This window comes from Trichoderma atroviride, chromosome 2, assembly GCF_020647795.1.
Source record: "Trichoderma atroviride chromosome 2, complete sequence".
In the NCBI taxonomy this organism is placed as follows: Eukaryota; Fungi; Ascomycota; class Sordariomycetes; order Hypocreales; family Hypocreaceae; genus Trichoderma; species Trichoderma atroviride.
The window spans coordinates 5,114,313-5,137,411 of record NC_089401.1 but is presented as its reverse complement, the minus strand read 5'-3'; the positions used below and the strand labels follow the sequence as shown (position 1 = coordinate 5,137,411).

Here is a 23,099-nt window from a genome sequence, read left to right as displayed (position 1 = left end):
AACGGGAAGACTTTGGATGAGAATCTGCGGCGGCTTTATTGGACTTGTTTAGTAGGATCCGCCGCCTTGCTGAGGAGGCTGCGGCGGCTGCTGAGGACCATTCTGGTAGTTGGCATACTGGGCTGGGGCACCGTATCCTAGAAGCAGGGGTTAGCACTTTCCGAGCACGAGCGAGCATGCGCCGACAATAGCAACAATCTGGCTTTGAAATACCTTGCGGAGGCATGCCATATTGAGGCTGCTGCTGTTGGTACCCACGACCATACGAGGCCTGTTGATACATGTTTGGAGCGCCATAACCAGGTGCTCCTCCGTATGCCGGTGCTCCGTAGCCACCACGGCCTCCGTAAGATTGGCCGTTGCCACGATTGCCAAATCCTCCTCCGCCTCGAGGGCCATTATCGGATGCCTTATCAACACGAATGGTTCGCCCGTCAAACCTAACAAAAAAGATCAGAACTCTTCTACCAGAAGGCAAATCCAATCCGCAAAGGATTTGTGAGACGAAGCAAAAAGAAGAAGCCAAAATTCATACTCGACATTGTTCATGGCGTCAATAGCAGCTTGGGCATCAGCTTCTTGCACGAATCGCACGAAGCCAAAGCCACGGCTGCGGCCGGTATCTCGATCCTTCACAACAACCTTGACGAAACCAGATTAGAAAAACGCTCCACGCACGAGTTGCCGCCGATAGGGGGTTGTCATCGGTTGAAATGATCCACGCCATTGGCATTCATGAATCAAAACCAAGCCAGGCGAGCCAAATCAATCAATCAAACGAGTTGGGCTTTGCCCCAGGGGCGTTATCGGACGAACAAAGGACAAGCTTACCGCTTCCTCAACAGCGCCAAACTCCTCAAACTTTTGGCGAAGAGTGGCCTCTTCGGTGTGCCAGGCCAGGCCGCTTTAACTGTCAGTCAGGAGCATGTCCAAAATCGTCTCCACGACGGGCGGGCGACGGCAACGACATCGCGAATGGGAGAACTTACCCAATGAAAAGCTTCGACATTTCGAGATGCACGAGGTCTTGTTTTTGCTGATGCTGGTGGATGTGACAGTCCTTGTCTCGAGTTGCGATACCCTGACCGAATGTTCTAATATTGTCAGGCGGGGTGCAGAATCGGGATGTATAGCTGGCTCGGTAGGGGAGGGGGGAAAGATTGCAAGAACTAGTCTCAACAGGTGATAGCAGATGGCCTGGGGAGAATCAACGGCTTGGGCAGGGCAGTGTCAAGCCCTCTAAGCTGCATATGGCGCGCAAAAGCCACCACTTGGTGGCGGCGCTGTCAATGTCCAGGCAAACCTCCCATAGTGTCATCTGGCCTTGGATACTATGGGGTATTACTGTGTGAGCAATATGCGGTTTGTGGCTCTCCAGGACACCCCGCTAGCCTGGCTAAAGGCAGGCATAGGGTGGCATGCTTCAACGTCAAGGGGGGTCTGGTCGACAAGGGCTGGCAGCAACGTACGAGAAGAAGAGAGAGCTTGCTTGGATAGGCGGAAAGGCTATGGCCAGGTTCCAGGAGCAGTTGATGTGTGCTGGGATGTTGAGAGTGATGGGAGAATCGCCAAACGCCGGTCCTCCAGATGATGGCAGTGCCAAGCTCAAGCCACAAGCGCAGGGAGAGGGCAAGACGGGTAAAGGAATGGGAGAGACAGCAAGAGAGCGAGCGGGAGAAGTGACGGTGACGGTGACTGAGATAGAACAAGGAGGCCAGACACGCCAATGGCGTACCATGCGATACTGCAGCGAGGGACAGGAAAAATGCAGACTACTGCGCGGCCTTACCTAGCAGACTGTTGCTGATTCGCCGTGCTCAAACGGCTTGTCCAGGCCTAACAAGAGGGCCACACAACGTGGTTGTGGCTTGCTGATCTCGCCCTTTCAGCGATCGACGCCGCTGTCCTAAGCTATGCGCTAATTAAAATGCCCCAGGTCCAGTCTGGAAGCTGGACTATGCTGGCAAGATGGCCGCGGCGCGTCGGATAGTGTGTTCTGAGGGAGCCTTGCTGGTGCGGATGCTTATCGGGTATCACGGCGGGCCTCGAGCAGGCGGGCGGACGATGGAGCGCGCTGAAGCCTTGAGAGTGAAGCCGCTGTCGCAACGGCAAAAGGAGCTGGGATGAGGTTTGTGAAGGGGAGAAAAAGAAAAAGGGAACTGAGAGGGAGAGCCGTCGAGTCTGTGCTGTGCTGTGCCTTGCGGTACGAGCTCCAAGCACAAGTACCTGTGACTCGCTCGCCAAACGCTGGCAGCTGGCGTTATCAGACGCACCTTCTCCTGCAACTGCTGCTACTTGGCAGCTACTTTGCGTGCCACCACGTACGCGGCAGAACTGCAGGTGACCGCCTCGTAGCGGAAAATAGAGTCAGGCTAATAATGACGTAGCCGGCTCAATAATAGCCAGAAGGAGCCCTGGACAAACTACGAGTTGTGCTACGAGTTCTGCCTGTCAAGGGCAATTGGGATCAAAAGGGCTTCGCAGCATGTTGGATTCATGCGTCTGCTCATCGGTTGGTGATGGTACCAGGGCCTTGCCAGTGATTACTGCTGCTGCTATGGATGAACACCTGCAATGCACCTCGCAAGGAGAGGAAAGCGCATGCTACATTTCCACTACATTTCCACCAGGGAGGTCAATGCAGGCCCAGGCCGTGCTACCTGCTGCTGAACAGCCGTGGTGTGGCATCCCTCGTCGTTTGTCTTGGGCACAATGGAGGACCTGTGCTGATTCTATCACATACAGCAATTCCGAGTGCGATCCCAAGTGACCGAGCTGGCCGTACTTTGAAAATTCTCCGTGTAAATCCTATTTGCTGTACCGACCGAGTATCCATAGCACGCTATGAAGAAGAGATGGCGTGACCGGGGCTTGGATTGGGAACAAGCGGTGCCGGGGTCGAGCTACTGTGGTGAAGATGTTGTACTTGTACGAGCATATCAGATTGAGGGAAGGGTGTCGTCCCTGGAGCAAAACAAAACTAGATGAAGACTGATTGACCTTGCATCCGCGGCTTACTCTTTTCATTTCCTCCGTATTTGTGGTATATTCTGAGATCTCGCTCCTATGCCAAAGACAAGATGGCTACAAATGACCCAGTACTGTGTCTCTTGTTACAGGCCCAATGTCTGTTGGGTGGGTGTTTATCAAAGGGGCATGATACAGAGCAACCCTTTTTTTTTCCTCTTGGCTCTTAGGTCAGTCGCTACCTCTTGGCTTCCCACAAACTACGAGAACAACTGCAGTTCAAGGACACTATCACAGATGCCCTACCTACTGTAGGTATTCTCTCCCATGCGGGTACAACCAACAGCAGTCCAACTCACCAGAGGTGAAGCACCCTGCTAGTTCCACTGCGATGCCGATAACTTGTTTTTGAGCCGTGCTGGGCCCCCCCTGGTCGGGAAAAGGTTCAGGAACAGCCCCCCAAAGCCAGCCTGACCGTAAGCTAGCCGCTAGGTGCGAGGGATCCACGTCAACCAGTCTGTCGTCTGTGAACCCCTGATCTAATCCTGCCGGCTTGTGAGTGCTAGAGTCCCTTTGATTTGCTCTTCAGCTGGCTAGAGCAAAGCACAGCCTTCCCAGTCCACTCCCGGTGCCTGGCCGGCATTGGCCTCTTGATAGGGCGCCGCGCATTATTGCCCAATTGCTTGTCGTACTTCGTATACGGCATTGTGCCATTGGTAAGCCGCTCACTGGCATTCCCCTGCATTGAGCAAATGATCTGTTCGCCAGACCTGGGTAACGACCCCGATGCTGGTACTACTACCTGGTATAGTGTAGTGGTCATAAATTATACGATTAGGTACAAGGACAACACAGAACGGTATCCGAGCTTTGGCAATCCAGGATCTTGCGCGCGCTTTTCCTCGGCTCCACTCCCAAAAGTCCACCGACCCGAAAGTCGGATTCGACCCCATCAACGCATCTAGCCTCCAAGGCGGGTCATACTGTATGGTTTCGTGTTTCGGTTGGTAATCACTGATCAGGCCTTGAGATCTCAGTGCGCGGAAGAGAGCTGCTAGCTGAGGATCGCCCAGGGAGCATTCAATGTTCCCACAGATTTGGACTCATTCGCAACCATAACTCCATCTATACCGGCACTACCTATCCTGGCATAGTCATTGCCTGTTGTCCAGCAATTAACCGCTGCCCTCCAGCCCTAGTGTGGTACTCAGTCCTACCACACCTCACAACGGTTGTGTCAACGATCCGCCTACCTGGTACTAGCACGGCAGCATAAGGTTGTTTGTGTATACTTGGAGGAGAATGGGACGTCGTCCTTGCTTCTTTTGTTGTTTGATCCGAGCCACCACTGCCTGTAAGCAGCAAAGCCGGCGTCAGCTTCCGAGGCTGGTATTCTTCGCATAAGATACTAGCCCATCTCCAGCAGCTACCCTGCTCCTGCGCTTCGCTAGCATCACCATACCTGCTGCAATCTCCACGGGTGATGATATCTGGCAAGGCCGTCCCGTCTGCTATACAGCATCTTGGCTTCTTGGCTAGTCGCTGCCAATCATGGGCCTGGTAGCTGTCCAGAGCGGGGGAGGGTACCCTCCACTCGGCTGCTTTGGGGCAAGTCGCACGCACGTTAATTAATTTAGAGGATCCTCTTTTATATGCCCAGAGCCTATGGGACAGCAAATCGATGCATGGCACAACCTTGCTGCTTTAGGCAGCGCCACTGCAATCCTACTGTAGAGTACAGTACTGGAGCTATTGCAAGCACTGCAAGCAGTCGATGAATACCTACATGCACCTCCCAGCCAGTCCTCAGCGACGGCAGAATATGCCTCGCGGCGTCGAGCCCAATTGTGGCCACGGCAACTGGGCTTGCTGCCAAATGATGAGAAAAAAAAGATTTGCTGGTTGGAGTGGTGGCAGCTGCTTGGCTGATATGTGCAGCTGTGAATAGCTGCTTCCTGCCTCCTGCGTGAGTATCAGCTTCCACTGGCTGGTTTTGGCAAGCACAGCTCTTGCCGTGTATAGGAGAGGAGGCACATATATTTTCCAGCCATAGCCAGACTCGTAAATGCTTCCATAGATTTGATGGCAAGCCAGTTGATTCTCCGTGCCAAATCGTTTCCGTCACCGTGCTCGTGGCTTGCTTTGATTCTTTCCAGCTATCAAATCGTTTCCAGCCGGCTGCCACCTGGCATCAGCATGACGCGTCATAAGCATCGTGGTTCTACAGACAGGATCACGACCTACCACAGAGACCAGAGGCGTGCTCCAGCTCCTCTACCTGTTGCAAATGACGGCTGTCTCTCCTCGCGGGCCGACTTTATCCCTTCCTGGTTAAATCACATGCAGAACGATCCTCCTCAAGATATTCCACAGCCAAAAAGTCCCCTTGATGCCAATAATCTCTCATGGCATCCTAATGGACTGACGACTGTTCGTATTCAGCCGAAATCTGGACAATACCAGTCATCAGATATTCTTATCCAGAACAGCCCTTCACAGTCGCAATGCCATCATGAGGGTCGAGAGTCGGCCCCAGACCGCGATCATGGCCAGAGCTTGCACGATGGAGAGCGACATTACCATAACATACGACCAGCATCAACGACATCAGAGGCTCCGTTAACGAAGAGCTATGTTTTCGAGAAGCAACCTCGACGGAAGACTCGACGAGATCGCTACGAGTCCACAAAGTCAAAGGATGAACGACCGGAGAAGAGAAAAAGAAAGAAATCTTTGACTCGCGTGTCAAAAAGGGGGAGACTACAATCTAGCCGAGAGGTTATGGACAATTTCCGCTCGAAGGCGATTGCAAATCCAGGCGAGAAGCTTACGGTACTTTTTCCATTCTATCTCTTGATATTGGCTACCAAGAGAAATCTAACATCCAAAAGCTAGAACAAAAGTTCACCCCAGGCTTATTCGTCAATGGGCGCACTTCAGCCTCGTGTGCGTATATGCTATGAATTTCAGGCAGACTCTACTTCTAACATTTCAATAGTGGCCGATTTGGCGTTCAACGATATACCCCTCAACCACAAAAATGTCGAGAAACGCGACAAGGACGATCCGATACCAGAATCAAAACAACGGAAAAAAAGAAACCCTCGTCCAGACGAAACTAAGAGTTTCACTGGCGCGTTGAAACGACTGGTAGCAGATTATCCACCCCCGGAATCTGCCAGCCACCCTACTGGCACAATCGACTCCAGTGACGACGGAAACAATAACGAGCGACCACTACAGCGTGGCAGCCGTACACCACGAAGCAATACACCACAAAGCCTATCAATTCGCAGCCATCCGACGGCTGTCAATTCGACCCGCAGTCTTACACAGAAAACTCAGGGGGAGACGTGCCATAGAACAAGATCTTACTGCTGTCAGAAGTCGGGAAGATCTCACGCCCAATGGTCAGGATGCTGTTGATCCCCATAAGTACGAGGATAAGGGTGTCATGGTGAGCCCTTGGCTACACCAACGGACTAGAGGGAATATGCCATATAGTACGACTACTGCCGACCACCAATTCCGACCGAGAAGACCAGAATCCTCGCCCAATGCTGTCTTTGAAATATCACCTCCTGAAGTACCCAACGGAGTTGCCGAAGCTTTCGATTTCAGAGGGACGAGAATCGAAGACACTACTACTCCTCGCGACAAAACACCTCCGATATCGTACTTTAACAGTACCAGCGGCCCTTATCTGTCAAACGCCCTACTTCCACCATTTTCCAGTGGCTCATCACCTTTTGACCGCTTAGATGCCTCTAGAGTCATTGATTTGCAACATAGTGATGCCTACAGTATCACAGCAGCCAATGCCCTTTCGCAGAGGATATCACAAATCGTTGACGACATACCTGGTGAAACGCTACAAGCGTACATTGGAAGAATGGAGCGGGAAATACTCGGTGCTGATGAGCCATCTGCGCGCTATATTGACAAGGCGCTGCTTCCAGCTGAAGCAAATACTTTAGATACTACAGTACAGCCAAGCAAGCCTCTGCGTGAGATTGGATACCGTGTTCGTTCCCCTCAACAAGACCGGCCCCACGACTTTGTGGATCGATTTCCTAGGCACTATTCAAGGCTTTCATATCCCGAAGAAGACCCAAATGAGTCAGAATCTGCATTTGTCTGGCAGCCAAATTATATGATGTGGCGTTGAATGTTTCTGAGGACCTTATTCAATCATTCGACGGCCTAGTTGTTACATATTTGCAAGCTACCTACGACTTGGGATTTCGCTCTCTGCATGTCCTAACAACGAAGGAATTCGAATCTTTCTTGATCGACTTGGGGACTACCCCAACAACCTTTTGATGCTGGAGATGACTCTCCTGGTATGCATTTTGGCACTCATATTGACGAAATCAGGCTTTCTAAGAATGGCTGCTGATATTGGATGTCGCTACTCTGGCTCTTGATCTTTCCACTTGGCTCTCAGGTCTTGAATATCAACCCCACATTGTTCTGCTTTGGCAGCTATTGCGTGGGCCTTGCCAACCACTGGAGCATCAATCATTTTCCCATCCAGCGTCCACGCACCACGCCCAGCGGCTGCTGCCTTTTCGTCGGCAATAGTGATGCGAACAGCCCACTCTACATCCTTGATGTCAGGGGCAAACAGTCGTTGGACAGTTTCTAGCTGTCCGGGGTGTATACATTGTTTCCCATTAAATCCCATGGCTTTTCCACCTCTACACTCCTCTTCCAGTGTCTGCAGGCCGTCATCACCTCGATAAGAGGTACATACCAAATCGATGGCACTTGGCAGTTCATACGATCGAGCTGCTGTGACAATGGCCGATCTTGCATAGAGAAATTCTGTCAATGAAGGTGTTCTTGTTATAGAAAGATCAAGTGCGAAATCCTCAGCAGCGAATATCAAGCCGCTGAGAAAGGGGGAGGCTCTGCAAATGGATGAGAGGTCCATGACTGCTCGTGCAGACTCGATAAGCGCTATGATCTTGATAGGATCTGTTGCGCCATCTTCATGCCGCGCTGGTGCGACATGCCGCAATACGTCGGTGACAAACATCAAGTCGGCAGCTGAGTTGACTTTGGGCACAACAACAGCATCAACGCGATCCGCCGATGCCAGCGTACTGAGGTCGTCGAGAGCAAATGGGGTGGAAACTGCATTTATTCGAACGGCAAGCTCCGAAATGGTGGAAGGGCGCAGTTTGAGGCCAGATAAGTGTTGTTTCAACTGATTCCGAGCATTGCCCTTTTGAGAGGGGGTTACAGAATCTTCCAAATCATACGTGACATTGTCCGTTGTTAAGCCCAGGGACTTGGTGAGCATCTTTTGGGAAGACGCAGGTACTATACAAATGATCTTAGCAGGGATCCTTGAACGAGGATAATTTGGGACAACCATATAATAAGGAGCGGCGCAGTATGGAAGACGCTCGCGCTGCCATGGTGAATTGCAGCGATGGCTAGGCGTATAGAGATGGTGGCTGATAGTATACTACGATGGATGGAAAAGTATATTCAGAGATTTGAGATTGGGGGGTTCCAGATATTATGGCATGAAGCCGATCAGGTTGAGATGCGATAGCAGACTGAAATCGAATCACAAATTATACAAACATGAGAATAGCCGTACTGTAGTGATGGCATAATGCCTGCTTGTATACGTGCAGCCGAGTAGAGTAGCCGAAGTACATACAACGACCCCACCTTGGCCGGAACATCGTACCTCCATCCGTGACACTCGACCAGCTACGGTAGCTTGATCGCGAAGCTCCCATGCTGCATGCTGCATACCTCATGCTCTTTTGATGACGAACAAGTCCTGAAACAACCTCATAACAACGCCTTGACACGAATTGATCCGCTCCGTCGTCCGCATCCATCATCAAACCGCACCAGACGCCGGCAATTTAGACCATGGAGGCGGCCGCGCAACCCCAGCCGGGAGCCCTGAGCTGGCGGCTCAGTTCTCATCCCATTACGTTGCTCACGTTTCTGGGCTTTAGGATATGTTGGTAGCGCCTTGTCGAATTGTGTCGCATGTAAAACTAATAGGCGGAATTGTAGCGAGCGTGCTCATATATTTCTTGGGGCTATGGATCATCCAGAGCATGTGCGTAGCCGCCCTTTGTTCTCCTTCTCTTCCCTTCCACCCACGATGTTGGCTTAAACCCTCTTTACTAACGTTCTTCTCCCAAAACAGGATCATGATTTTCATTATTACGATTCTCCTCCTAGCCTGCGACTTTTACTACCTCAAGAACATTGCCGGCCGTCGACTCGTCGGGCTGCGGTGGTGGAACGAAGTCGATCCGTCGACGGGCGATTCCCAGTGGGTGTTTGAGAGCCTGGAGCCGGGGACGAGGGAGATCAACTCGACGGATAGCCGGTTCTTCTGGCTGGCGCTGTATATTCAGCCGCTGTGGTGGATATTGATGGCGATTCTGGCGATTATACGGCTGCAGTTTTTGTGGCTGCCTCTTGTTGGTGAGTAGAGCTGCTATTATTTTTACCTTTTTCTCTTTCCCAGTATACTTACATGTGACATATAGCTATCGCGTTGGCTCTGACCATTATCAACACTCTGGCCTTTTCTCGATGTGACAAGTTTAGTCAAGCGGGCAATTTTGCCGGGGGCGCCTTTGGATCGACCAACTTGGCAACAAGCCTTGCTAGCAACTTTGTCGGCCGCATGTTCAGGTCGTAAAATCAAAAGGAAAGATTCATGTGTGTGGAGCGGTATTCTTGTTTTGATTGGAGAGAGTTTACAAAATTGTGTGTGCTGTTTTTTTCCAGGCCACCCTGATATAGTGGCACGGTGCTGGTCTGAGGATGCCCGGATTTTGAGTCGAGAGGCCACGACGACATTCACCATGAGGATAAGGCAGGGGTGGACTATTTAGCAAGTGTACGTTTTGGGTCCTTGGAGCATGGCTGGAAGGAGTTGTATCGATCGAATTCACCCCTTTTCTCTTCCGTCTACATTTTTCACGTGCAAGATACGGAAATACGAAGCAATGAAGAATTGAGGTTGGCATTTATTTTCCTTGTTTCTCTATTAAAGTTTTTTTTACAGCGAGTGGCGCCCTCGTGGTATCAAAAGAACCTGCTAGATATGCGCAGAGGGTATATGTCTATATACAAATCGAGATTAAAGAGAAGGGGCAAAAAAAGGTACAACAACGTGGAAAGGAGATGCCCGTGAGAGGAACCATGGTAATTATCTTTCAAAACGTCGCAGTCATTTCCACGGTCATCTTTGACAGAGTCTTGGGAAATTTTGACAGTAAAAAAAAAATGCCACCAAGGAAATGGACTCGTATATATAATAAGTGGTGACGTCCATTGCGCTCAAATCGTCATTGGAAACGAACAAAGATTACAAACTCCACGGATGGATAGCGGTAGCATGGGACCATTATAGCAGAAAATGGGAGAAGGAGAGAGAAAAAAAGTCACAGCAGCCTCCCCAGATTCACCAAATCACTTTTCTCATTCGCGAGATCAGGGGGCGTCTAAGAAGAGCCTCTCCGGGCAGCGCGCTCAATCTCGGCATCTAGATGTCGCTCTTCCTCTTCCAGACGCAGGATATCTGCCTCCGTCATGCCCTCCTCGACAAGATGAGCGATGCCGCCGCGCGACCTGTTGCCCGACGCAGCAGAATCCGGACGATCCGCCCTACCACTGCCCTCGTCATTGATTGCCGGGACCGCTCTCGGCGTCGAGCCGCGCTGCGGCAGTGCAATGGCAATATTCGAGTTTGAAAAGCCGCGGGCCTCGCCGTCGTCGGAAAAGGGCGACACGATGATGGGCGACTCGGCGACGGACGGGCGGGCCTCCTTGGCGGTGAAGGAGTTTGTGGTCTGGCGCGTGGCCTTGTAGCCTTCGCCCACGGAGCGGCGTCTTCTACGGCGCAGGAGGAACCAGACCAGGCCCGCGAGGAGGGCGATGCCGACGACGGAGCAGGCCACGGCGATGCCGACGATGGCGCCGGTGCTGAGACCGCCGCCGCCAGAAGATTTGCTGCTGCTACCGGAGGACCCTGGAGTGCTCTGGCTGCCCGGGGAGGTGATTGATTCGAAGCCCTGCCTGTCCTGCTCGGCCTTTGTGACGTTGCGGGTGAAGTCGTCGGCGCTGAAGGAGCGGTCGTCTTGGCGGGCGACGGTGAAGACGCCGGATTGGGAGAAGCCTTGTTCTTCGTCTTGGCCTGTCCATGAGATTTTGACAACCATTTCTTTTTCGTACCAGGGGATTACTTTTGGGGCTGTGAGGTTGAGGACTGCGTTGGAGTCGCTGACTGGAAAGGTTTTTTAATTCATTTGTTAGCCAGGGGGGGGTTATATTCTTCTCTTCTTCCTTAATCTTTCTGTACGTCAAAAAAGAGTAGACTTGATTTATACAAAAAATGAGAGAGAATGCACAACATACGCTTCATAAACTCGGGAGACGCAGACCCGTCGAATTCAGCAGAGGCAATGACAGTCGCCTGAGACACGTTGAACGGCTTGCCGGTGATGTTTGTGCCGTACCAGGAGATGTTGACCAGATTCGTGAGTGAGGAGTCGTACGTCCAAGAAAAAGTCCTTGCCCTGCTCTCGCTATAAAAGACACGGTTGGTCAGGTTCTGGCCAAAGGCGGCCGTGTTGTTGAAGCTGACGGCCGTCGCTGTCGATGCGGGCGGCAGGATGCCGGGATTGCTGGGCGCAGGAGTAGGAGTGGCCGAAGGGCTCGGGAGGACATCAAACGACGATGTCGGCGTGTCGTGGGGGAGAATGTCCATGCTGCTGCTGCTGTCCTTTTCAGCGCCGCCATCGCCGTGGCCGTTGAGAGAGCCGCCGCTGAGGCTGTTTGTGGGAGAGGCGGCGTTGGGGCCATCGTTGGGCGGCGGGATGCTGGTGGCAGCACCTCTGGAGACGGGGCTCGCCATTCCCGGTGGACGCTTTGGAAGATTTCTTTTTTTTTTTTTTTTTTTTTTTTTTTTTCCCTCTTCTCTGTAGAAATCTGTATATGTGTACTTGGGTATATCCGTTGGGAGCTGTGGTGGTGTGGTAAGGCTTCCCTGGAATAGGCAAGGCCCCAACACCAGCGACAACAGCCGGATTAGCTGCAACAGCGTCGGGAAAGGAGCAGAAAAAGAGCAGAAGAGAGAGAGAGAGAGAGAGAGAGAAAGAGAGAGAGAGAGAATCAGAATAGAAGAGAGCGGAGAGCAGAGAGAAGAAGAGCGAGAAGAGCGTTGGCGCAGGGCAGAGCCAACCTACAGGGGGTTGCAATGGGCGAATCGTGTAAGTCGGTGTTTAGCTGGTGGGCTCGTCAGACCAGAAAAACGACGACGACTCGAAAGAGGCGCAGAGCTGCACGCGATGTGAGATTGTAAGCCCGGGGAGGGGTTTTTTAGAGGAACCAGGCCGGCGAACGATGCTAGCAGCTGGTGATCCTGCCGACAATAGGTAGCTGCAGGGCTACTTTTCGTTCTTTTTTTCCATCGTGGTGCTTTTGAGGAGATGGAGCTCACTCATTCATTGTATTGAACTACAGTACATACTAGGTATTTACTAGGTATGAAGCTCGTCTAATGCTACCGCTGCTGGGCGAAACTAGCAATTGCTTTCTACTGCGGCTACGTTCATGCCCTTTTTTATTGTCCTTGGTTGGGTTGCAGCGGCGCCAGGCCAGGCTCGGGTCCGAACGGCGCCATCACATCCTCCAGAACCCCCTCTTTTTTTTTGGGCGTTTGAGATGGAAGAAGAAGAAGGAGAGCAAAGATGGAAAAAAAAGGGAGAGGACACTAGAGAGGGGATAAGGCGAGATGGTGACGGGCAACGAGACACGACTGGAGTGCGTTGTTTTAAGTGGGCTTCGAGGCTTTCTAAAAATGGCATCCAATCTGGATGGGATGGTGGTTTTTTTTTTTTTAGTTCCATCTCCAGTCGTGCGGGCAAAAAGGCACTACGCCGCAATGAGTCGTTGCAAGTATAGGTATAACTGGAAACGTATCATACGTTAACGGTTAGCGGGTATGTATGTACATATATATAGATACAAAGCAACGAAGAAGAAGAAAGGGCGGGCTACTGTTGGGAAAAAAACGGGGGATCGGCTCAAAGCGTCGGAGTTGCTGACGGGCTGACAGGTTGGTGGGAACTAAAGGGCGTTTTTGTTGCCAAAATGTTTACAAACTAGTGCTATATGAGAGATGGTAGTTTTTTTGATCGGCAGGAAAATTGGGAATCGGGCAGAAACATTCTTTCCAGGGGGGGTTCAAGGAGACATAAGACAACCAATACAATTCAAAAGACAAGACTTCTTTGATTAGATGGCTCAAGTGAAAAAAGAGGAGGCACCTGCTCACCGAAAAAAAAGGATGCGAAAGAACATCACATCCCATCACTCCATATTGGACTAGGAACAGATTCCCTCTCAGAGTAATGGAGCCGGGCTAAGAAAGGGCCAAGCAGCCAGGGGGGACAGCCTATGGAGGTGCCGGGTGAGGCTGAAGAGGCTCCACCGCGGCTGACCGACATGGGGGATTGACTTTTGTAGAGGTGGGGAAGTTTTGAGAGTGAATGGCTTGTGGTCTGCCTTGTTGAAGGGGTTTGGGACAAGTGATGGTTGTAGCTGGAGCAGAGCTTGTTCAGCTTGTAGAGAGTAAATAGACACAAGCAAAGCCATCTTCAGCTCCTCGCCACCACTGCCTCCAATTGGCCTAGAATCAGGCTTGGCCCGCGTGATAAAAGGAGCTGATGCCAACTTACTACTGCAGCCCAGCCATCCAGACTTTTGTACTCGGCCACCTCCTCATCCTCCAGCCTATCCAACGACGCTTTTTCTTTGCCTCGACACCCACTTGGCTATTGCATGGTGGCTTGGAAATAGCCTGTTTCAATTCGTGCAACGCACACCATCCAGCTCAATAGCCGGTGCGGTGCTGGACTTGCATTTAGAGCGTTGGACTAATGCCTGCCAACATGTACCTAGCAGTAGTAGTACTCAATGGCATGACAGACAACCTTACTTCCGAGTCATCAAGGCAAGCAGTCCTATAAAACATCAACGATGGGTAATATTGGCAATAGTCTGGATGCAATTTCCTCTATTAATAAAATCTCTTCTCTTCTTCCTTCTTTTTTACATCTCCTTCTAGCCACGCACATCTATCTCGTCTCCATCGTACAGCCCCAGCGCCAAGTAGATTCAGCATCAATACATCTTCCCCCTCATTCATGAAATCAAGATCCCATCAAGTCTCAAAAAAACAAATATAAATAAAAAGCCATACGTCATCCATAGCATCCTCCATCCATATTCACCTAAACCTCTCCATGAACCCCGAAATATCTTTGCAACAAGAAGAGGAAGTGGAGAGATATGATGACCGAAATCAAACGCAGGTGAAAAAAAAAAAAAAAAAAAAAAATTACCCAACTCCATTTATGACGCGCAAAAATATATAGCAAAGAGAAAAAAAAAGAAAAGGAAGGGAAAAGCAAGTCAAATAAACACTCCCCAGGTGGTTCTAGCAATTACGCAAACGTCATGGAAATCTCCTGCTCCTTGCCAAACTCATCGTCATCCAAGTCATTCCATGGATTCGAAACATTTGGTACAGTTGGTACAGTTGGTAGCGTATTCGTCGTTTTAACCTCTGGCCTGCTCGGCTCTTCGTCAAACGCAGAGTGGCGCCGAGCAACGGGCTCGTGGAACGATGTGTCAAACGTCATGGAGATCTCCTCCTCTTCGTGAGGGTCCGGCTCATAATGATACGGCGATCGTAATGCTAGCGATTGTGTTGCGGGCGTTCCTAGCGTCGTCGTCGTCGTCGTTGCCGGCGGCTCACGCGGACTGTAGCCACCATTCAAGGAACGTATTGGCAATACTTCTGCGCTCTTTGACGTCTGCCAGGAGTCCCGTAACCCAAGGGTCGCCCCTCGCACCGGCGTCCTGGGGGAAGTCACCGGCGAGTAGTCAAGTTTCATCGGCGGAAGCGTCGACTTGATTTCCTTGACTTGAATCTCCTCCCCTCCATCATTCTCCGTCTCCTTAGCCAGCTCCGCTCGGATGGCGTCAATGTCAAACAGCACGCCATAATTGCTGCCATCGCTGCCTTCCGTCTTCTTTTCGTCCTTGGCTGGGCCCTTGCCTGAATCTTCGTAAATCTCCCATTCCTGTCGTTCTCCCTTCTTGCGCCGGCCGAATATTCCAAACTTGCTCCCCCTCTTCTCTGCTTTGCCCTCCTTCTCTAGCTCTCTGCGTGCTTCTTCAATCTCACTGATGAGCTCTCGCTGTCGTCCTTGGTGATCATCGGGATCTGGGTCCTCAATTTCCGAAAACTCCTCGCTGGTAACGAGCCACCCACATCTGATGAGAAGAGATGGCATGGCCTTACGATACTCCATGTGGCCGGCCACGAGGTCTGTCACGTCAATACTTTCTATCCACGGGCAGTCGGTCAGAGGACCTAATCCGGCGACTTTCTTGATACCTCCGTTTGTCAACCGGAAGAGATAGCCGAGAATCCAGTCATTGCGGTTATACCCGTTTACAAAGCGGCCGGAAACCACTGATCGTGCCTTGAGGAATTCATCCTTGTTCACCACGATTGGCGATCCAAACATGTACACATTTTGGACAAGTCCATATGCGCCCTTTCTCGCAAGCTCTCTCAAACAGGAGAAGATGACTCGAGCACCGAGTGAATATCCGACAAGAGTAATGGGTCGTGTGCCCAAGCTTCGTTCTATGAGCGAATCTGCCAGAATAAGGCCTGCCGCTGTTGCACGGTCCAGGGATACTGCCCAGGGGTTGTCAATGAGGTAGGAGAGTTTAGTCAGAACCACAGGAAGCTGGATAGCTGCCATCAGACTGACAAGGATCGTACTGCCCAGGACTTGCTGTAGACCTTGAGTAAGTGCCTAAATGGATTCCATCATTAGTTTCAAGCTATAGAAAATTTTAGATCCCGCTTTTTCAAAATGATGCTCACCTCAGTAGCCAGAATGTTAATGGTATCACCCATACTACGAAGCATTTCTGGTTCCCACAATACTGAGTACATATCGCCCATTATAGGATCAACCGTACTGAACGGTAAGCGGACATCGTCGACTTTTCCCGTCAGCCAGCCCGACACCGTGACAATAAGATTGACACGTTTGTTGTTGTGTAGAGGCCGATACTCAAAGGTCTTGACAGCGCCGGTTCGGCGACCGGCTGCCCTGCCTCCAATGATGCCTCCTGAGGCCGCTGCACTGGACGTGATGATGGCTGCTCCTCCTGCTCCAGCTAAGAAACTGCTTGTACCGGTGACTCCGATAGTTGTAAAGCCAGCTGCTAAACCAGCTCCGATGACAGGGGCAAGTAAACCAGCCGAGAGACCAATTACAAGGCCGCCTCCCACGGTGGCCAGGCCCATCATGATATATCTCTTCTTGAGGGCCATCTTTCTCCGGTGCTCCATGTGCTCTTCTTCATTCCAATTTTCCTTTTCGGCCGCCTGCTGTATCTCCAACGCATCCGTCACTCTCTTTTCAAACTTGCAAATGTCTATCCATGAGATATCCAAGCTCTTGGCGACCCGCTCCAGCAAGGTTCTTGACCGAGCATCGTATATTGAGTCTGCAATGAGTATCAAGAACAAATCGCACAGAATTGTCCACCGCAGGTCAATGTCGATTTTCTCTGTTGTCGGCATCTGTGACGGTGTCTTGACCTCCGGCAGCTCCTCACCAGTGTGCGTTTCATACGGCGGCGGCATCTCGGCAGGTTTCTCCTCCTCCTCCGAGTATGACGGCGGGTAGCGGCCAGATCTGGGTGTCCCGGGTGACCCGACGCTCTTCTCTTCGGCCATGGGGTTTGAAACTCGAGAGTTGGCGAGCAGAGCAGGTGTGAGATCTTGAGACATGACGCCGTGGGCAGCAAGCTGCTCAATCATGATTTGCTCCGCATCGCTAATGTCCATGTGAGCGTAGAGTCGAATCATCATCTTTTGACCCCACATCTTGACTGCTTCGGCGCCCATGATGACCTGCCTTTTGGCGCCTCTTGTAATTTCCAGCTCGGCTTCCTTCACTAGGTTTACAATCTCCAGGCGAACAACGCCAACGTATGCAATTCTCTGGCCCTCGGTGAGAAGGTCTTTTGTGGCCTGCATCTGGGACACGGCGTCTCTGGCCTCGTCATCTTCGCCCATGCTCGTGCCCTTGGGGTCCTTGAACAAGTATTGTGTGTGCTCGTCCATGCTCGTTGCCGACTCGGCATCTTCATCCATGATGACGCGTGTATATCCCTTTCCAGCGCCGCCAAGCCCCGCATAGCCATAAGTTTCGTCCGCATCTGCATCGTGCTCTCGGGCAATTAACCGGTCGTCGTCGTCATACATGTCATACCTGGCATAGGATGGCATCTCCTGCCAGCCGCCATCGTCGTCCTCTTTCGGCTTGTCATGTTCTTCTGGTTGCATTAAAACGTGCTGATGAGAGTATTCCGAGATACCCTTTCCATTGGCGGGACTCGAGAAGCTCATGTCTCGTCTGTGTGTCTGGTTGGATCCCTCGGGTGATTTTGCCTGGGCATGCTTGTCGCCCCATCCGGTGGTGTTGTTGGGGGTCTTTGGCGTAGAAGGCGCTGGAGCACCTTTTGCTGGAGATGGCGAGACAGGATCCGGTTTCCAAGCATCTATCAATGGGCTTGAAGGTTCCTTATGGCCTGTCTCTGCCGTGGTCTCCTGTTGTACGGGCGAAGTGGCCGCAGCCCTCGCTTCTTCGGCATCTTTGGGATCGACATCTCCAGCATCGCCGTCTGACGTGTGTCCGCTCTTATTATCAGCAGCTTCTTTTGTCTCCTCGTCGTTTTCTTGAGCTTCGTGTGTCCCATTCCGGGCCTCGCCGCCCGTATTCGCATCGTCTGTCGCATCTTGGGCATCCGAGTCTGTGGTCTCTGCCACCGGCGCTATAAACTTCTTGATGGGCAGGCCAAAGTCGTCGAACTCTAGCACAGCAACCGCCGTGGTTTCAGCTGCTGCTGTGCTCGTCGGTGGCGCTGGAGTCGCATGGCCGGCGGCCGCGGGCTCTGCATCCTGGCTGACGCCGGCCATTGTCTTGTCACAAGGGATGCGAGGAGGGGTTGCTGAGTATCACGTCCACATCCACCTGGGCGGCACACGCGAGGGGCATGGATGGGACGTGATGGCGGTGGTGAGAGGCACGGCTCTGTGAAGCAAACGCCGTCTTCTTTTTCTGCGTCGTTCTCGAGTCCAAGTTGGAGATGGATGCGCGCACAACCGTACAGAGGGCGGTGTTGCAGAAGTGCGGTTACGTCGTTAAATTAAAATTAGTGGCCCAGCTAGCGGGAGGCGCTGCCGCTTTCAGGCTGCGAAATCCGGCGTTTAGCTGACACCACCAGCAACCCAATCACGGCCAGGCTGTAAAACGGCCTCGGTCAACTCTCATCTGAGCGAATAAGCAGCAGTGGAGGAAGAGGCCTCGCGGTTGGGCAGTAATTCTGGAGGCATCAGAGGAATCGGCCTAGTCCGGTCCGGGCTCCCTCGCGCATCGTGTGCTTGACATGCAATTTCCAGAGTGGCAGCGCACTCGCATTCGTATTCATAGAGATGGCATAAGGAGGAGACGAGCCTGTTACTTACAAAGAAGATTGCATGATGACCAGGGATTATAATGCCTATTTCGCAGCCATCCTATCACGATGCTACTACATCAACCACAAGGTATTGCGCACTGCCTCCATCCTCTAAGCCAGGGATGGTTGGATATAAGAGAGTCAGTCCCCGCGTGGGGGGCGGAGCACCAGCTTTCCTAATTCGTCGCTTGAAACGTCCCTTTTCCTCTTTTCAATTCTTTTCTCTATTAGTCCTATTTTGTTACCTCTTCGTTCCTTTTTATCGTCCTTGTCCTACTGTGCTTACTACCATATCCACCTAGGTATCCGCAGCGAACGGTAACAGCTATCTATCTATACATGTGATGCGTTGGCGTAGCTTAGCGGCAGTTTTCCAAGGGAAACCGCCCATCCTATAAATGTTGGTATTTGCTCAGTTCAACCAAACAAGCTGTTTCTAATACGTATTATTCTATCCTTAAAAAAAATCTTGAATCACTATCAGAGGAAATAGCACGCGTTACTTATGCTCAAGGGGACGATTTGTCCTCTCCCTGCTTCAAGACAACTCACCAGCAATGGCATTCAATCTGCATTCCATACACTTTGAGGCACATGAATCCTGCAATCGTCAGCAGACAGACTCTTGACTGCAGCTCGTAATAATCGTACCCATATTTACATTCGCTTCTATCTATTTTGGTAAGTGCTTGATATCACATTATTATAACTCCGTAGTATTCAATCACAGGAGCGCCGTCCAATGCTCCATTGTCCGCGATAATGACTCCAGCCCGGTTCAGACTTTCTAGTAAATAGCCCTTCAGCTCTCCTCTCCGCCATTGCTGGGAACAGCCGTGCTCGGCTCTGACGCGTTATTTGTTGCGCCATTCTCTGGCTTGGCCTTTCTTCTTCGCTTCCGCTTGGCTGGTGCATCTGATTCGGCATCTGGCTTCTTTTCAGCTGCCTTCTTCGGTACTGGCTGGGCTTTCTTCTTTTTCATCGCCAACGGATTCGCCCCTTTGGCTCCTCTGTTCTTTTTAGGCTTCTTTTCTGATCCGGATGCCGGTGTCGCCTTGTTTTCGTCGCTGTCGCTTCCGTCACCATCGGCCTCGCCCTCATTTTTGTCCTCTTTGTCGTCGCGCTTCCTCTTGCCCTGCGTTTTCTTGAGCTCTGCTCTGAATTTCCGTTTCTCCTCTCGCTCTCGGATCTGCACACTCTCGTCTGCCATGGGCTCCAAGATCATGACGCTCCGCTTAATGTATATCAGCGGGACGCCTCTGATTCCTCGTAGCATTCTTCGAACGTCCAGACTTTGGCTTGCGACCACGTAGCGATGTTTGTTCTCGCCTGTTGACTTGGGATCGACGACGGACTGCATGCACTCTATCGTCTCGAGAGGTTTGGGGTACTGGTCGGGGTGGTGGCCGCAGCGCCTTCGCTCGAATGTCTTTGCCAACTCAATCGCTGCATTGCCACCAGGCTGGTCTTTATCTGCGTATAACTTTCGGATTTCGCATTGAGTAATCACTGATAACGTTGTAAGCCTTCATCCTGGGTTCCCCGATGGCGCCGTTGCTCACATGGCTTCACTTTTCCGTGAACTGTCCTTTCCAATGCAGGCGCTAGATCCATGGTAAATCTATTCGCATCCTTGACCATTTCCGCGTCCACTACGCGTTCCGAAATCCGTCAGTTTGCTGGTGAATAACCGTTAGAGACATTCGCAGGGACAAACCTAGAATCTGATATGGTTCGCGAAAGCCAAACGTCATGGAGAATTGCTCCATGAGCTTGCGATATTGTTTTGACCGTTTTCCTCTCATTTTGAACTATCTTCTGCTGCCAACGCCGAATGAATTTAGAGGAGGAAGAAAAATGAGGACCCAGAAGAATCTATCGGCGCAGCAAGAACGAAGTCCATGCAGATAAATTTCAGAGGTCCCTGCAAATAACTTTCTTATCCGATAGTGGAGCACGTACGATAAGAGTGGGGAACGTGCAGCTTCCTCTCGCCCCGCTCTTTGCGCCAGCATCTGTCCAACTCCATCTCAAGCTTCAGGCGCCTTGACGCCGTGTAAGACGGGAGCTATACTTTTCAACAATTCAAGATCAATTCGTATTACCACAGATATATACTATTAACACTCTTCAGCCAAAAAGATTTATTACCTAGCTTCATTATATACGTGCCCCATAGCTGCCATGTTGCTAATAAACTCGATAGTCTTAATAAAAATCCACAAAAAACATGTCTGCGATGTCTAAACGTCAAGAAAAGCTCAGCTTTGCAATCCTATTGTTCCCTGTCTCTAACACATAATGCTGCGACGACGCTGATGTCATCCAATTTGCCTATTCACCAATAAGTAAGTATGTGTCACGAGAGTTGGAGGAATGAATGTGTACCAACCTCCTACACTGGCCAGGCCTTCTTCTATGGCATGTTCCATAAATGGGCTCTCTGCATACGGGTCCAATGCTATCACTTTGGCAGCTGCCATTAGGTTCTGAGCCGCAAGAGCCATGCCGCCATTGCGACCACCTGTGCGATCCCCTTTGGTATCAGCGGCTTTCCCATCCTCCCACGCTTTGATGCTTTGAAATACATTGGCAGCAATTTCATGCGCCCAGAGGTTATCAATAACACCATCGCTCATTGCCAGGACCACGTCGCCCTCTTCCAAATCTATTATGTCAACCACTGCGTTCTGCTTCGGCGTATCGGGACTATTAGTACCGAGCTGGCGTGGACAGTCAAACCAGTGCCATTGCTCCGTGGTTTTATAGATGATCTCCTTATCTCGAGGCCGGAGAACCAAGACTTGGCCATCGCCGAGGTTTGTCACGTATAGAACTGGCATGGCAACTTCGCGCCCCGCATCCATCGCCGTCCTGTAATGCAGCTGGGCGCCACACACTGTTGTGGTCCCCTGCCAGTTATGAGCGCCAGTCGCTTCCTGTGTTTGCTCGTATGCCGTCTGAAGAGACGCAACGGGGTCGGGCTGGTAGGCCACTTGTTGGAATAGGCTATTGGTCGACTCTTCTTCAATGGCCGCGGCCCAGAAGTGCAATACTAGTCGCGACCACAATCTGTCATATCCGTCAGGGCCGCGTTCTTACAGTACGGATCACCACGTCACAGGAAAATTACCCAGCATGACCTCTTGGACGCGCTGCCCACGCGCCTACGCCATCGTTTGTACATATGAAATAGTCGCTAGCATACACGGCATCATCACCATTTGTGAGTCCTCTGATGAGCTCTCCATTGATAGTTGCGTGAGGTCGGCGATCCCGACTCTGGTGATGGGTACTTAGAGGATCTGAGAAGGAGACGGATGGAGGAGACAAGAAAGGAGGAGGAAACGGCCGAGGGGATCGCTTTGCAAACAGCCCAATGCCCGTCTCAAAGCGGAACGGCGATTTCGCATAGCGTGATGGCGATTGCGACGCCGCAGAGACGAAGCATCTCCCCCCGCGGCCCCACAGCACAGCTGGGAGCTGCTTTGGACGCGATGAAGAGGTCAGAAAAGCCGCCAGCGTAGGAGATGTTGATGTGCGCATTCCAACCATGTACAGCAATGCTGACCCGTTGGGGTCGCTGGCGACAGCCTTGTGACGGTTCCCGAATGCTATCAGGAGATGTTCTGGACATCAGCAGCTAGATCGGAGCTTGAGACAATGGCGCTCCATCGCACGTGATATGCGTGTTATGTGAGCTGCATGATGCATCCTACCCTACATTTTCTTGACATCCCATCGATTTACAAAAGAATTAATGGTCCTATCCTTGAAAGTGCGAGTAATGCTGCTAACAGCAGAAGACGTATATCATTGACAAGGGCTCAACCTATTTCGACTGTTGGTTGTCTAATGTCGCTTAACGATGTATGCATTTGTAATGGCATAGCCTAGGCGGCCATGCGCGATATGAGGACCCATGTAAGTCATGTCGGAACTTGGAATGGCAGCTGCCATATAAAAGCAGAGAGTCAAATTACCGCGGAGGAACAGCCTCGACGTTTCTAATTTCAACGGAAATGAAACAAGAGGGCACATGAGCGCCGCCAGAAAGCCCGACAGCCCGAATGTTCCGCAGCAATACAAGATCCAAGCAGGGAATACGAAAGTAGGTACCACGTCAGTCAATCTGTCGATGAGACCTTGATCAGCACACCGACTGTCGGCGTCTATCTGACCTTATTGGGCTCCGTGGCGAGTGGGGAGTGTGCGAGGTGTGTCTGATCTGAGGATCGCCAGCGAAGGACAAGGAAAACATGGAAGCAATTGGCTACGTGTACCGATTACACAAGTGGTACGGGAGCTACGGGGCAGCGCGCTGGCGGAGCAGTACCCAATCCGGGCGCATCCTAAGAATAGTAGCGCACGATGGCCTTTTTTTTTTTTTTTTTTCATCGCCCGTCGATTTGGAACTCATTGACGTATGTTTCAGCGTGGCGATCGGCTCGGGCCTGAAGATGGACACTGCGCAGCAGAGAAGCTGATTGATTGATTGGAGGCAGGCGAAAGCAGAAGCA

The 23,099-nt window shown here is 51.4% G+C and overlaps 8 protein-coding genes across 8 annotated transcripts; 2 read left to right on the top strand and 6 right to left on the bottom strand.

Moving 5' to 3' along the window:
* Positions 1-48: 48 nt before the first annotated feature.
* TrAtP1_004507 (uncharacterized protein) lies at positions 49-1,009 on the bottom strand (the record flags this gene model as incomplete). The annotated part of the gene is made up of 5 exons (XM_014084010.2): positions 49-137; positions 214-440; positions 536-642; positions 832-904; positions 990-1,009. 5 exons carry the CDS (start codon positions 1,007-1,009, stop codon positions 49-51), a joined length of 516 nt encoding a protein of 171 aa, XP_013939485.1.
* Positions 1,010-5,163: 4,154 nt separating this feature from the next.
* Positions 5,164-7,135, top strand: TrAtP1_004506 (uncharacterized protein; the record flags this gene model as incomplete). The annotated part of the gene is made up of 4 exons (XM_066112332.1): positions 5,164-5,799; positions 5,859-5,913; positions 5,966-6,220; positions 6,330-7,135. 4 exons carry the CDS (start codon positions 5,164-5,166, stop codon positions 7,133-7,135), a joined length of 1,752 nt encoding a protein of 583 aa, XP_065968415.1.
* On the bottom strand, positions 7,072-8,591 carry TrAtP1_004505 (uncharacterized protein). The gene has a single exon (XM_066112331.1). It carries the CDS (start codon positions 8,348-8,350, stop codon positions 7,379-7,381), a length of 972 nt encoding a protein of 323 aa, XP_065968414.1. The 5' UTR covers positions 8,351-8,591; the 3' UTR covers positions 7,072-7,378.
* Positions 8,592-8,865: 274 nt separating this feature from the next.
* On the top strand, positions 8,866-9,655 carry TrAtP1_004504 (uncharacterized protein; the record flags this gene model as incomplete). Its single annotated transcript, XM_014083417.1, has 4 exons — positions 8,866-8,959; positions 9,016-9,061; positions 9,152-9,435; positions 9,501-9,655. 4 exons carry the CDS (start codon positions 8,866-8,868, stop codon positions 9,653-9,655), a joined length of 579 nt encoding a protein of 192 aa, XP_013938892.1.
* An 808-nt stretch (positions 9,656-10,463) lies between these two features.
* On the bottom strand, positions 10,464-11,875 carry TrAtP1_004503 (uncharacterized protein; the record flags this gene model as incomplete). The annotated part of the gene is made up of 2 exons (XM_066112330.1): positions 10,464-11,245; positions 11,377-11,875. The coding sequence occupies 2 exons, from the start codon at positions 11,873-11,875 to the stop codon at positions 10,464-10,466; spliced, it is 1,281 nt and encodes a 426-aa protein (XP_065968413.1).
* A 2,347-nt stretch (positions 11,876-14,222) lies between these two features.
* TrAtP1_004502 (uncharacterized protein) lies at positions 14,223-18,676 on the bottom strand. Its single transcript, XM_066112329.1, has 2 exons — positions 15,929-18,676; positions 14,223-15,857 (listed from the first exon to the last, which is right to left on the bottom strand). The coding sequence occupies exons 1-2, from the start codon at positions 18,035-18,037 to the stop codon at positions 14,469-14,471; spliced, it is 3,498 nt and encodes a 1,165-aa protein (XP_065968412.1). The 5' UTR covers positions 18,038-18,676; the 3' UTR covers positions 14,223-14,468.
* Positions 18,677-19,229: 553 nt separating this feature from the next.
* TrAtP1_004501 (uncharacterized protein) lies at positions 19,230-20,459 on the bottom strand. Its single transcript, XM_014084007.2, has 3 exons — positions 20,297-20,459; positions 20,142-20,231; positions 19,230-20,088 (listed from the first exon to the last, which is right to left on the bottom strand). Exons 1-3 carry the CDS (start codon positions 20,382-20,384, stop codon positions 19,382-19,384), a joined length of 885 nt encoding a protein of 294 aa, XP_013939482.2. The 5' UTR covers positions 20,385-20,459; the 3' UTR covers positions 19,230-19,381.
* Positions 20,460-20,710: 251 nt separating this feature from the next.
* TrAtP1_004500 (uncharacterized protein) lies at positions 20,711-22,195 on the bottom strand. The gene is made up of 3 exons (XM_014084006.2): positions 21,713-22,195; positions 20,972-21,651; positions 20,711-20,913 (listed from the first exon to the last, which is right to left on the bottom strand). The coding sequence occupies exons 1-3, from the start codon at positions 22,132-22,134 to the stop codon at positions 20,855-20,857; spliced, it is 1,161 nt and encodes a 386-aa protein (XP_013939481.2). The 5' UTR covers positions 22,135-22,195; the 3' UTR covers positions 20,711-20,854.
* Between the last annotated feature and the right edge of the window lie 904 nt (positions 22,196-23,099).

What these genes read in the sequence shown, in the direction of transcription:
- TrAtP1_004502 (XM_066112329.1), bottom strand. Translation starts at nt 18,037, where the DNA reads ATGGCCGGCGTCAGCCAGGATGCAGAGCCCGCGGCCGCCGGCCATGCG. An exon ending in TTAACATTCTGGCTACTGAG is followed by an intron (nt 15,858 to 15,928) that starts GTGAGCATCATT and finishes GAATCCATTTAG; the next exon opens with GCACTTACTCAAGGTCTACA.
- TrAtP1_004505 (XM_066112331.1), bottom strand. Translation starts at nt 8,350, where the DNA reads ATGGTTGTCCCAAATTATCCTCGTTCAAGGATCCCTGCTAAGATCATT.
- TrAtP1_004501 (XM_014084007.2), bottom strand. Translation starts at nt 20,384, where the DNA reads ATGAGAGGAAAACGGTCAAAACAATATCGCAAGCTCATGGAGCAATTC. An exon ending in CGAACCATATCAGATTCTAG is followed by an intron (nt 20,232 to 20,296) that starts GTTTGTCCCTGC and finishes CGGAACGCGTAG; the next exon opens with TGGACGCGGAAATGGTCAAG. An exon ending in TCACGGAAAAGTGAAGCCAT is followed by an intron (nt 20,089 to 20,141) that starts GTGAGCAACGGC and finishes CAACGTTATCAG; the next exon opens with TGATTACTCAATGCGAAATC.
- TrAtP1_004500 (XM_014084006.2), bottom strand. Translation starts at nt 22,134, where the DNA reads ATGGTTGGAATGCGCACATCAACATCTCCTACGCTGGCGGCTTTTCTG. An exon ending in CGTCCAAGAGGTCATGCTGG is followed by an intron (nt 21,652 to 21,712) that starts GTAATTTTCCTG and finishes CGGATATGACAG; the next exon opens with ATTGTGGTCGCGACTAGTAT. An exon ending in AGGCCTGGCCAGTGTAGGAG is followed by an intron (nt 20,914 to 20,971) that starts GTTGGTACACAT and finishes ATTGGTGAATAG; the next exon opens with GCAAATTGGATGACATCAGC.